The sequence below is a fragment of the Somniosus microcephalus genome, chromosome 25 (assembly GCF_052327205.1).
Source record: "Somniosus microcephalus isolate GS21.2 chromosome 25, FLI_Smic_1.0, whole genome shotgun sequence".
NCBI lineage: Eukaryota > Metazoa > Chordata > Chondrichthyes > Squaliformes > Somniosidae > Somniosus > Somniosus microcephalus.
Window position 1 is genome coordinate 55,548,909 of NC_141011.1, and position 13,864 is coordinate 55,562,772.

The 13,864-nt window shown below is 46.1% G+C and overlaps 1 protein-coding gene across 4 annotated transcripts in view; it reads right to left on the bottom strand.

Moving 5' to 3' along the window:
• The window catches only part of phc2a (polyhomeotic homolog 2a (Drosophila)), a 313,528-nt gene that overhangs the window by 44,457 nt on the left and 255,207 nt on the right, over positions 1-13,864 (bottom strand). For all 4 annotated transcript variants that reach the window (XM_085967521.1, XM_085967519.1, XM_085967518.1 and 1 more), the window contains 2 exons: positions 12,369-12,910; positions 627-798 (listed from right to left, as the gene is read on the bottom strand). In XM_085967521.1, the coding sequence (XP_085823647.1) occupies positions 627-798; positions 12,369-12,910 (714 nt within the window). The remainder of the gene's footprint in view (positions 1-626; positions 799-12,368; positions 12,911-13,864) is intronic.

Genomic DNA, 13,864 nt, shown 5'->3' on the forward strand with positions numbered 1-13,864 from the left:
AGGACAAGGTGATCCCTGACTCGAACCTATTTTAAACACGTTCCCCCCCCGACCTCCATTTTCTCTTCTCTCTTCCACACGTGAAGATATGAACTGGTGCACATTTGCACAGACTGAGGCAATCCTCAGCTACTGCGCCCAAGGGGCCGTTCTCCAAGAGAGTGAGCGCGGACAGCGAGGGCTGGCACTGAAGTCAGCTGGCTCCGGAGCGCACCAGAGGCAACCCTGCTCTTGTTCTCGACCAAGATCTGTAACGTGGGCACGCTGGCCAGGATCACCACACAGCAGTCAGGAGCACCAGCCTTGGCCGGCTTCACCTTCCCCACCCCCCACCCTCCACCTCTCGTACTTAGACCAATTGTGACCAATGGTCTGAATGAACCGGGTCCAGGAATGGTCTGTAGAGCTTGGTGCTACACTAGGCAGTCTCTTTACCGACTCGGCCATCGGAGGAGCGCCACACTTACTCTCGGCCCCACGCAGGCAATTCCAGAAAAACCTCTCCACAATATTTAGATGATCCAGTTACCCTCCGCATTTTCTATAATTATGCACTGCCCGGAGAGGTCCTTTGTAAATCAGGCGTTCAGACTTAAAAGGGAAGGAAGGTGCCCACAATCTCTCACCTTGAATTATTGACTTGGCCGATTCCGTTTTCTTTTGATCTGAAGTGGCGAAGCATGTGGGGGCTGGGGGGCTGGGTTGTGCTGCAGCTTTCTCCGCAGGCGCTTTCTCCGTGGCAGGGTCGAGCTTCTCCCTCCTGACGTTGTCCTGGGTGTTCCTCTGGCACTGCTGGATCTACGGCAAAGTGGAACAATGAAGCACCATTCTCATCTCCCCCACCAGCAGCAGCAACACAGCTACAGAAAGCTCTGGCCCTAAACCCGATTAGCTTAGCTATGAATCGGTAATGTCAGGAAGCTTCGGCATGGAATGGCAGACCGAATAAAATTGTAATCGTTTATAAATTATCACGCAGCATTTGTTCAAAATCAGTGCCTTCACTGAGTGCAGTTTTGAACAGTAAATTTGTACTGGATTAGAACTGACCATGCCTGTTGTAACCGGTCTATTGCTTGCTTTGTCATTTTCAACTATAATGAGATTTGATCAGTAGTTATGGTGGGGTTGTTGTTGTATAATAGATTAGTCCATGCCTCTGGATTACAAGTCCAGTAACATAACCACTGCCCCACCATCAACATCCTGGGGGTCACCACTGACTAGAAACTTAACTGGACCAGCCACATAATGCTGTGGCTACAAGAGCAGGTCAGAGGCTGGGTATTCTGCGGCGAGTGTCTCACCTCCTGACTCCCCAAAACCTTTCCACCATCTACAAGGCACAAGTCAGGTGTGTGATGGAATACTCTCCACTTGCCTGGATGAGTGCAGCTCCAACAACACTCGAAGCTCGACACCATCCAGGACAAAGCAGCCCACTTGATTGGCACCCCATCCACCACCTTAAACATTCACTCCCTCCACCACCGGCGCACCGTGGCTGCAGTGTGTACCATCTACAAGATGCACTGCAGCAACTCGCCAAGGCTTCTTCAGCAGCACCTCCCAAACCCGCGACCTGAACCATCTAGAAGGGCAAGGTGATCCATTACCTCCAAGTCATGCACCATCCTGACTCGGAAGTATATCGGCCGTTCCTTCATCGTCGCTGGGTCAAAATCCTGGAACTTCCTCCCGAACAGCGCAGTGGGAGCACCTTCACCACACGGGCCCTCAAGACCACCCACCACCACCTTCGCAAGGGCAATCAGGGATGGGCAATAAATGCCGGCCTCGTCAGCAACGCCCACATCCCAAGAATGATTTTTAAAAAGTGGCACTTCAAGAGGGAGGTGTAATGTATATCTTACACATTTAGTCCTCATTTAAAACCGATTATATAAGATATACGTTTAAACCCTCTCTCCTGAAGTCTCCATTTGCTTCACCTCAGCCAAAGTCAACTCTCAGTTTTCAACCAGAATGAAACTCCTTCCAATAAATAAGGCATCAGTCAGGGCAGTGATGTGGAAATGCAGCGTGCTTCAGGGCCGCTCCCAACCCCCGCCTTCCTCGATATTCAGATATGTGCAAAATGACATCAAACTTTAGATCACCATCCCTACTCACAAACAGCTTTGCCGGAAGAGAAGGTCCAGATTCTCTTTGCAAGGATGAATTAAAATGATTTAATTTCTGGTCTCTTGCTCTTCCCACTCCCTGCATGGAACAGCACACATTAAAATCAAATTCCCCGCTTTCTGGGAAGTTGCCTCACAAGGCAGTACGGCTCCCCAGAGAACCGACTGTTCCACTCACCGCCGACACCGCACATTAGCACTGGGAACTAAATGATTTGGCATTTTAAATATACCGTACGTCACAGAGCGAGAAAGCAGAGAACTGTGAGCCTGAGAGAGATCGGTGCTGTTCTGATGTTGACCCCTGTCTTATACACTGGTCATGGATTTTGGAAAGTACATGCGGGTTGCCGTATGTATGAATATATCGATATAATGGCCTGGAATTTGCGGTCAGTGGTGAAGCGACGGCAATCACCGCTGACCTCGCAAAAAGCTGCCTGCAAAGACCTCGATCTCTGTCGTGAAAACCTTAGCTTTCTCAACGTTAAGTTGATTGGAGCGCTGTCAAAAGGGGATCCCTAGCTTGGAGCAGCAGTGATGTCATCAAGCTGTCTAAACAGTCAGTCACATTGAAGAATTCTCACAGAAAGCAAACCAGGAAATAAAAAGCACTAATTCATTTTTGTTTTACAGAGAGCAAAATAAAGATGGGGACATACGTGGGGTTACGGTAGAAGCTGAAATATCATAAACAAACTTAAAATTAAAAAAAAAAAATTATTTTAAAAATCTAGTAAATTTTTATCATGGAGCAATTTGACATTCCACAAATATAAATTTTGTTTTTCAGTGCCAGAACGGTCATTCAGCAGTCAATACCTTTATTTAAGAAGGGAAGTAGACAAAAAGCTGGAAACTATAGACCAGTTAGCCGAACATCAGTGGTTGGTAAAATGTTGGAGTCCATTATTAAGGAAACAGTAACAGAGCATTTGGATAAACATAATTTAATAGGATAGAGTCAGCATGGTTTTATGAAGGGGAAGTCATGTTTGACAAATTTGCTCGAATTCTTTGAGGACGTAACATACAGGGTGGATACATGATCAGTGGTGTACATTTAAAGAGTTGTTTTACAACTTCCAAAAAATATATATTCCACTGAGAAAAAAGGGTGTAAAAGAAAAGACAGCCATCCGTGGCTAAGTAAAGAAATTAAGGATAGTATTCGACTAAAAACAAGGGCATATAAGGTAGCCAAATCTAGTGGGAGGAGAGAGGATTGGGAAAACTTTAAAAGACAGCAAAAAATAACAAAAAGATTGATTAAGAAAGGGAAGCTAGATTATGAAAGTAAATTAGCAAAAAATATAAAAACAGATAGTAAGAGTTTTTATAGTTATATAAAAAGAAAAAGGGTGGCTAAAGTAAATGTTGGTCCCTTAGAGGATGAGACCGGGAAATTAATGGTGGGAAATATGGAGATGGCAAAAACACTGAATGAATATTTTACATCAGTCTTTACAGTAGAAGACACTAAGAATATCCCAACACTGGACAAACAGGGGGCTAAAGGGGGGGGGGGAAGGAGCTAAACACGATCAAAATCACTAAGGAAGTGGTACTCGGTAAAATAATGGGACTCAAGGTGGATAAATCACCTGGACCTGATGGCTTACATCCGAGGGTCTTGAGGGAAGTGGCGGTAGGGATTGTGGATGCATTGGTAATAATTTTCCAAAACTCCCTGGACTCGGCAAAGGTCCTGGCAGACTGGAAAACCCTTATTTGAAAAGGGCAGTAGACAGAAGGCTGGAAACTATAGACCGGTTAGCCTAACATCTGTGGTAGGTAAAATTTTGGAGTCCATTATTAAGGAGACAGTAACAGGACATTTGGATAATCATAATTTAATAGGACAAAGTCAGCATGGTTTTATGAAGGGGAAGTCAGTTTGACAAATTTGCTGGAGTTCTTTGAGGAAGTAACGTATAGGGTGGATAAAGGGGAACCAGTGGACGTAGTGTATTTAGACTTCCAAAAGGCATTTGACAAGGTGCCACACAAAAGATTATTGCTTAAGATAAAAAATCACGGGATTGGGGGTAATATTCTGGCATGGATAGAGGATTGGCTATCTAACAGAAGGCAGAGAGTTGGGATAAATGGTTCATTCTCAGACTGGCAATCAGTAACTAGTGGTGTCCCGCAGGGGTCAGTGCTGGGTCCCCAACTCTTTACAATCTATATTAACGATTTGAAGGAGGGGACCGAGTGTAACATATCAAAGTTTGCAGATGATACTAAGATGGGAGGGAAAGTAGTGAGTGAGGAGGACATAAAAAACCTGCAAGGGGACATAGACAGGCTAAGTAAGTGGGCAGAGATTTGGCAGATGGAATACAATACTGGACAGTGTGAGGTTATGCACTTTGGCAGGAAAAATCGTAGAGGAAGTTATTATCTTAATGGCAAGAAACTGGAAAGTACTGAAGTACAAAGGGATCTGGGGGGTCCTGGTGCACGAAACTCAAAAGGTTAGTATGCAGGTGCAGCAAGTGATTAAGAAGGCCAATGGAATGTTGGCTTTCATTACTAGGGGGATAGAATATAAAAATAGGGAGGTATTGCTTCAGTTGTACAAGGTATTGGTGAGACCGCACCTGGAATACTGCATACAGTTTTGGTGTCCATACTTAAGAAAGGACATACTTGCTCTCGAGTCAGTACAAAGAAGGTTCACTCGGTTAATCCCGGGGATGAGGGGATGGACATATGAGGAGAGGTTGAGTAGATTGGGACTCTACTCATTGGAGTTCAGAAGAATGAGAGGCGATCTTATTGAAACACATAAGATTGTGAAGGGGTTGGATCGGGTGGATGTGGGGAAGATGTTCCCGATGATGGGTGAAACTAGAACTAGGGGGCATAGTCTTAGAATAAGGGGCTGCTCTTTCAAAACTGAGATGAGGAGGAACTACTTCACTCAGAGGGTGGTAGGTCCATGGAATATGCTGCCCCAAAAAGCTGTAGAAGCTACATCATTACATAAATTTAAAACAGAAAGAGACAGTTTCCTAGAAGTAAAGGGAATTAAAGGTTACGGGGAGCGGGCAGGAATTTGGACATGAGTCTAGGTTCGGATCGGTCATGGCCCTGTGGGTAGCGGAGCGGGCCCAGGGGCCGTGTAGCCTGATCCTGCTCCTATTTCGTGTGTCTAATTCTGTTAGATTCAGGAGATGGTTCTGTGATAGTGGATTGGCGGTTAGGATCAGATCAGCCATGATCTAATTGAATGGCGGAGCAGGCTCGAGGGGCCGATTGGCCTACTCCTGCTCCTATTTCTTATGTTCTTATGATAAAGGGGAACCAGTGGATGCGGTGTATTTGGACTTCCAAAAGGCATTTGACAAGGTTCCACACAAAAGATTACTGATCAAGATAAAAAATCACGGGATTGGGGGTAATATACTGGCATGGGTGGAAGATTGGCTATCTAACAGAAAACAAAGTTGGGATAAATGGTTCGTTCTCGGACTGGCAATCAGTAACCAGTGGTGTTCCGCAGAGGTCAGTGCTGGGACCCCAACTCTTTACAATCTATATTAATGATTTGGAGGAAGGGACCGAGTGCAACATATCCAAGTTTGCCGACGATACAAAGATGGGAGGGAAAGCAGTGAGTGAGGAGGACATAAAAAACCTGCAAAAGGACATAGACAGGCTAAGTGAGTGGGCAGAGATTTGGCAGATGGAATATAATATTGGAAAGTGTGAGGTTATGCACTTCGGCAGAAAAAAATCAAAGAGCAAGTTATTATCTAAATGGAGAGAAACTGCAAAGTGCTACAGTACAAAGGGATCTGGGGGTCCTGGTGCATGAAACACAGAAGGTTAGTATGCAGGTACAGCAGGTGATCAGAAAGGCCAATGGAATCTTGGCTTTTATTGCAAGGGGGATGGAGTATAAAAACAGGGAAGTCTTGCTGCAGTTATACAGGGTATTGGTGAGGCCACACCTGGAATACTGCGTGCAGTTTTGGTTTCCATATTTAAGATATACTTGCTCTCGAGGCGGTTCAGAGAAGGTTCACTCGGTTGATTCCGGAGATGAGGGGGTTGACTTATGAGGAAAGGTTGAGTAGGTTGGGCCTCTACTCATTGGAGTTCAGAAGAATGAGAGGCGATCTTATCGAAACATATAAGATTGTGAGGGGGCTTGATCAGGTGGATGTGGTGAGGATGTTTCCACTGATGGGTGAGACTAGAACTAGGGGGCATAATCTTAGAATAAGGGGCTGCCCTTTCAAAACTGAGATGAGGAGAAACTTCTTCACTCAGAGGGTAGTAAATCTATGGAATTTGCTACCCCAGAGAGCTGTGGAAGCTGCAACATTAAATAGATTTAAAACGGAGATAGACAGTTTCCTAGCTGATAAGGGAATTAGGGGTTACGGGGAGAGGGCAGGGAAGTGGACATGAGTCTAGGTTCGGATTAGCCATGATCCTATTGAATGGCGGAGCAGGCCCGAGGGGCCGTATGGCCTACTCCTACTTCTTATGTTCTTATGTAATACACCATTAAAAACCATTTCAAGAAGGCTCAAGTTTTCATGGGGTGTTTAACAGCAATATTAGATCGGAAAAGGGGAAGTTTTCATCAGTTGAAGTGATTTCACTGATTGCTGGCTGGGTGGGGGGGGGGGGGGGGGCGGGTCCACAGCGCAGCCAGTGTCGGAGCAGGGAATGACTGACCGCAACTTCAACATTTCCGCGTTTATCCGCTCATGCGTTGAGTCCTGCCGTTGCCGTCAGCTTCAGAGGGGTAATGATGGCGAACGCGGACAGTTACCCCGTCATTACCACCGCAAAATCCGGGCCAATATATTAAAAATCTTACATTTGCGTGCACTTCCTGTCTCAGCATTTTGCATTATAATTTCCTGCGTCCACATTTAATATGGAAATGGCCTATGTAAACTGTCACACTGTGATTACACCCACCTGTCAGTGCTGGTGCTCCTCTACTGGCAGCAAGGTGTAATTACAGTGACAAATCTCTACAGGCAGTTCCCCCATTATAAATGTGGGCATAGAAATTCATAATGAAAAAACTGGGTGCAGACAATATCTGTATTTAAATTAATCCTCAAGCTGCTTATGTAGGGACACCAAATGGAAAGAGGAAAGTCCTGGATATAAATTGTTGTAATAGTGCTACGCAGAGTGATACGAAAGCTAAAATCAGCCACTCGCTCACAAGGCAAGAGGTTAAAGAATGTGGTTCGGGGGAATTGGTGCAGTTGGGTTCAGGACACAAGTGAGGAAAAGCTGTAGTAAAATTGTAAACCCGTTTATAAAGAATGGATTTACAAGTTTGCTACACCTGGAGCACAGCGGAAACCTCCCCAGTTGTCGGGGGCGATTTGAGCGAGGTTTACTCTGCAGCTAACCACGCTACTCCTGGCCTGAGCGCCCTTGACGCGGACATTCGAGGGGGGAGGGGAGCACCTTCACCGCACGGGCGGTAATCTGGCAGTGGCCACGGATTGCCCGCCTTTTATTGAACCCAGCCGATTTTCATTCTACAAGTGCTCCATCTCCCAAAACTAAATATACCGGAGCTTGATGAGCAGGAAACTCACGAAAAAAAAGCATTGAAGAAAAAATAAATCAAAAGCAAAATACTGCGGATGCTGGAAATCTGAAATAAAACCAGAAAGTGCTGGAAACACTCAGCAGGTCAGGCAGCATCCATGGAGAGAGAAACAGATTTAATGTTTCAGGTCTGTGACCCTTCGTCAGTACTGGAAAAAGTTAGAGATGTAACAGGGTTTAAGCAAGTGCAGAGGATGGGAACTGGGATGGGAAGGTCTGTGATAGGGTGGAAGGCTGGAGAGATTAAATGACAAAAATAAATGCTCTTTACAGAGTAATTATTTTTACGATATGAGCTAGTTTCTTCACTTGTGGTGGGTGCCTATCTCGACGAGGGAACGATGTGAAGGTTATTTTAGTATTTTATCATTGTTATGCCATATTTATTCCAATGTTGGGAGGACTTGTAAAAATCAACATTTCATTGTGCAGTACACACGTCTGCTGCATATATGACAAATAAAATTGAATTGAATTGAATTGAAGGTTATTCTAATTATGAAAGCACAGGTATTCATCCTGGCAAGCAGCTTCTTACCACTGCCACGTGGAGATCATTCAGGGGTCGATGATGTCGACAGATCCTCACTGAGCGAAGGTTAAGAAAACACTTCCTTTCCCAATTCACCAGGAGAGGAAAAGTTTATTCGTAACAACTTCAAAAAGGATAATACCTGCCAGTTAGTGACCGAATGGGAGTGAAATGCAGTCTCTCTGTAAAAATAAACTTCTAGACATATGCTGAGTCTTTAACTGTCCTGTCGCTGGGTGATTTACTGAGGGGCAGAGAGCAGGGGGAGTGAGACTAATGAGAGAGCCCTTTCAAAGAGCCAGCACAGGCACGATGGGCCGAATGGCCTCCTTCTGTCCTGTAAGTTGCTATGATTCTCCTTATTGGCTTACTGGGTTATATTTTAAGTTAGCTTTCACTGATTGGTGCAATTTTAATTATAAAATAGTAAGTCTGGAAAGACAACTAGCGTTAACTGATGGGGTAATACTGGATGCCACCACTAGATGGAACAAATTGTACAAGGAGTTGCTGTTTGATAAAAGTTTTCTACTGGTTGAAACAGAAGTCATGCGCGCCATTATTTATTTGTTCCAACTGTGGAGCCGGAGACACAGTTGACTGAATGTACTTCACCGGCTAATTCATCAAATGATGCTGTACTGAATCGCACTGGCCTCAGCACCCTGGGCAAGCAGGGGAGGGGCGGGGGAAATCAGATAGGGTTCCCTCAATGTTCCCTTTAATTTTTTTTTTTTACGTGCACGGCCCCTTTAAGGGGCTGCGTGGCCCATTCAAATTACTGCGCACACGCGGTTTTCCCCGTTTAAAAGCGGCCGCGCAGCGTGAAGGGAAACACTGGTGCCACTCCTGATTGCTGTTAGTGACCCAGTCGCTGCACATCGGAAGGATTAAGCTGGGCTGTGAAGCTCCCACAGTCAAATAGTCTGTCAACATTAACGGTAGGCACATGTAGAAAGAATTGCCATGCGAGTGAGGGACCCAAGGGTTAGCTCATGGACTATACATGGGCAGCAGTCAGTGCCTTCAGGGAAGGGAGAAAAAGGAGAGGAAAATATTAAAACAGAAATTACATTATTAAAGGAGCTATAATCCCAGAAACATAGACTTAACAGTAATGAACTGAAGAACACAATGGCCCAGAAATTCGGGTCGGGGGCTTCCCGCGGGTGCAACCCCCCGACCTGCACTTACCTTGCGCACCGGCAGTTGAGCTCTGGGCTCCTGTGGAATTCCACTCCGGGGCCTGGCCCAGCTCCCGGCGCGCTGTGCTTGCGTGTCCCAGGGGCGTAGTTAGTGCGATGCGTCCCCTGGGATCACGTGAACCATGGGCAGCCAATCGGAGGAGGGAAAAGCCCATTCATAAGATTGACAGGAAGACCTGTCTAAGCTTATAAATACTACGGGCCCAAAATAGTAGTAAACCTTCAAATAAATTTTTAAAAATCATCACACTTTTTAAATAAACTATAAATTACATTAAATAACTATTTTAAACAATAATTTAAAATTTTGGAAAAAATAATTTTATAAAAAAACGGGGCTAAAAATAAACTTACCTTGCTTTAAAGTATTTAAAAATAATAAACCTGTGGAAAAAATGTTTTAATTTTAATTAATTGACCACTTACCTTTTAAAATGCAGGCCTTACGCCTGGTTTTTACATTTCTAATATCTAAAGACTTACCCTCATGGAAAAACCTGTAAAAAAAAACGTAAGTTCAAAGCGCACGCGCAGACTCCTGCGCACACGCGTTCGACCTCTGAACCCCTTCGTTCAGAGGAACGGAAGTGCCGATTTCCCGTGCATGCACGAAACCGGCACTTCCATCGGGTCCACGCGTGAGTACCCCGTGCGTACTCACGTGTTGGGACCCGAATTTCTGGGCCTAGGAGCAGGAGTCGGCCACATGGCCCCTCGAGCCTGCTCCGCCATTCAATAAGAGGACGGCTGATCTTTGACCTCAACTCCACTTTCCTGCCCGATCTCCATATCCCTTGATTCCCCTAGAGTTCAAAAATCTATCGATCTCAGCCTTGAATATACTCAACGACTCAGCATCCACAGCCCTCTGGGGCAGAGAATTCCAAAGATTCACAACCCTCTGAGTGAAGAAATTCCTCATCTCAGTCCTAAATGGTCGACCCCTTATCCTGAGACTGTGTCCCCTAGTTCTAGACTCTCCAGCCAGGGGGAAACAACTTCTCAGCATCTACCCTGTCAATGAGATCACCTCTCATTTTTCTAAACTCCAGAGAGTACAGGCTCAATCTCTCCTCATAGGACAGCCCTCTCATCCCAGGAATCAATCTAGTGAACCTTCGTTGAACCGCCTCCAAGGCATGAATGTCCTTCCTTCGGTAAGGAGACCAAAACTGTACACAGTACTCCAGGTGTGGTCTCACCAAGGCCCTGTACAACTGGAGCAAGACTTCCTCACTCTTATACTCCAACCCCCTTCCAATAAAGGCCAACATGCCATTTGCCTTCGCAATTGCTTGCTGTACCTGCATGCTAGCTTTGTGTGTTTCTGAAGGAATCGATGCAATGCTGATCATTAGTAATTTCTAGCAAGAGGATTGTTTATCCAGTAACTTTATAAATCACAATTTTTCACAGTTTTCTTTTGCTTGAGAGTGAGAAATGACAAAAGAAGCTGTGAAGGCCGGGCCATCCCCGAATCCACAGCACCAGTGACAGGCATGTATTAAATTACAGCGAGTGAGATGAGTAACTCAATGCCACACTTACTGAGGTTGCTGCAAGGGGGAGGTGTGTTTCCAAGGGGACAGTAGGACTTTATGCATTGCACTCAAACACAGGCACGGAGAGCTGCCTCATACTAACAGTGCGATTTACAATGACTGGAAGTAACTGAAACATTTGTGGTACAGCAAGCCAGAGTGAGTTCATTTTAAACTTTAAAAGCTCGTCTTTTTGGGCAGGACGCGACACCAGCTGCCTTCATTCCACGGCCAATGCCCACACTGACAGCTAAAGTGTGGAACGAAGCTGAAGACCTCACGCTCAATCCCTCGTGCTAGGGCATTAGTCGAGGCACTGCGGGGGCGGGGGCAGGGGGGATTGAGTAAAACAGGGTTTGCATCTCTCACTGCTACTGTAAGAAATACGCACTCTCAATGAACGTGACATAATTACATAGAATTTACAGGAACAGGCCACTCATCCCATCTGGTCCGTGCCGGTGTTTCTGCTCCACACGAGCCTCCTCCCACCCTTCTTCATCTCACCCGGTCAACATCTCCTTCTAGTCCTTTCCACCTCGTGTTTATCCAGCTTTCCCTTAAATGCATCGATACTATTCGCTTCAACCACTCCCTGTGGGAGCGAGTTCCACATTCTCACCACTCTCTGGGTAAAGAAGTTTCTCCTGAATTCCCGACTGGATTTATTAGTGACTGTCTTATATTGATGGCCCCTAGTTCTGGTCTCCCCCACAAGTGGAAGCATCTTCTCTACATCTACCCTATCGAACCCCTTCATAATCCTGAAGACCTCGATCGGGTCACCCCTCAGCCTTCTCTTTTCTGGAGAAAAGAGCCCCAGCCTGTTCAGTCTTTCCCGATAGTTATAACTTCTGACTGGATCGCTCTTCAAAAGATCCATCGTCGACTCGATGGGCCGAACGGCCTCTTTCTGTGCTGTACTATTCAATGATCTATGATCATCCATGTAAATCTTTTTTGCACCTTCTCCAGTGCCTCTTTATCCTTTATATGTGTAAAATTTAATCTCCGAGGACAATTAAAATTGGGAGATTTGCGAAGAGAAAGTCACAATTCTAAGTTTCTCAGAGCATAATGGAACACGTTTATAGAATAAGACTTTATCTATTAATTGATTATCAGAACAACAATGACTTGCATTTATATAGCACCTTTAACATAGTAAAATATCCTAGGAGCGATTATCAAACAAAATTTGACACGGAGCCACATAAGGAGATATTAGGACAGGTGACCAAAAGCTTGGTCAAAGAGGGAGGTTTTAAGGAGCGTCTTAAAGGGGGAGAGAGAGATAGAGAGACGGAGAGGGAATTTCAGAGCTTAGAACACAAGTTGATCTTACCACATGTGCCGACGGCTGGACTTGGAGATTTACAGCTATGGTCTGTGGTGCCAACTGATGCTGGTGAGGCTGGTGGGCCGGAGCATGGCCGTTAGCCAGGACCTCCGGCTGACCGTTCTGCACAGCTTGCTGCAAGCTCTGCTGGGCCGGAGGCACGGGCTGCAGGACAGGGATCTGAGGGTGAGCCGGCTGGTGGAGGACCTGGTGCTTCTGCTGGAGGACAGTCTGGCAGTGCTGCGCCTGCTGCACGTGGGCCTGGGCCTGAGGGTGGACCTGGGCCTGGACTGCGGTCTGCACCTGCGTGCTGGGCTGCACCGTCAGGGTCTGGGTCTGCTGCTGCTGGTGCTGCGGCTGGGACGGCAACTGCTGCGGGAGTGGCTGGAGCTGGGCGGCGGTGTGGATGAGCTGTGGCTGTTGGTGCCTGTGCTGGATCTGCTGCTGCTGGATGACGAACTGATGCTGGAGATGTTTCTGCTGCTGTTGATGCTGTATCTGAATCTGCTGCTGGTGGATTAACTGGTGAGGCTGAATCTGGGCAAAAGCTGCAGAAAGAACACAATATTAATAAAATGGCACTGCCAGCAATATTAGCCACCTGATCTTATTTGGCAATTTGAGCCGTCGGCTGGCTTTGGGGATCACAGACTTTTTTTCAACCCCGAACAATTTCTCCCTGCTCCTGCTTCAAGGTCCCACAAACATTGATGAGATAAATGACCAGATAATCTGTTTATGGCGGTGTTGCCGAGGGGGGGGGGCGGATATTGGCCGAAGGGGTGAATCTCGGTCAGGACAGCAGAACATTTTCCTGCTCTCCTCAAAACATAGAAGATAGGAGCAGGAGTAGGCCATTCGGCCCCTCGAGCCTGCTCCGCCATTCAATGCGATCATGGCTGATCATCCAAATTCAGTACCCTGTCCCTACTTTCTCCCCATATCCCTTGATCCCTTTAGCCTTAAGAAATATATCTAACTCCTTCTTGAATATATTTAATGAATTGGCCTCAACTGCCTTCTGTGGTAGAGAATTCCACAGGTTCACCACTCTCTGGGTGAAGAAATTCCTCCTCATCTCTGTCCTAAATGGCTTACCCCTTATCCTTAGACTGTGACCCCTGGTTCTGGACTCCCCGACCATCGAGAACATCCTTCCAGCATCTAGTCTGTCTAGTCCTGTCAGAATTTTATAAGTTTCAATGAGATCTGCTCTCATTCTTCTAAACTCCAGCGAGTATAAGCCCAGTCGACCCAATCTCTCCTCATACGTCATTCCTGCCATCCCAGGTATCAGCCTGGTGAATCTTCGCTGCACTCCCTCCATGGCAAGAACATCCTTCCTCAGATAAGGTGACCAAAACTGCACACAATACTCAAGATGTGATCTCACCAAGGCCCTGTACAACTGCAGCAAGACATCCTTGCTCCTGTACTCAAACCCTCTCGATACGAAGGCCAACATACCATTTGCCTTCTTAACCGCCTGCTGCACCTGCAAA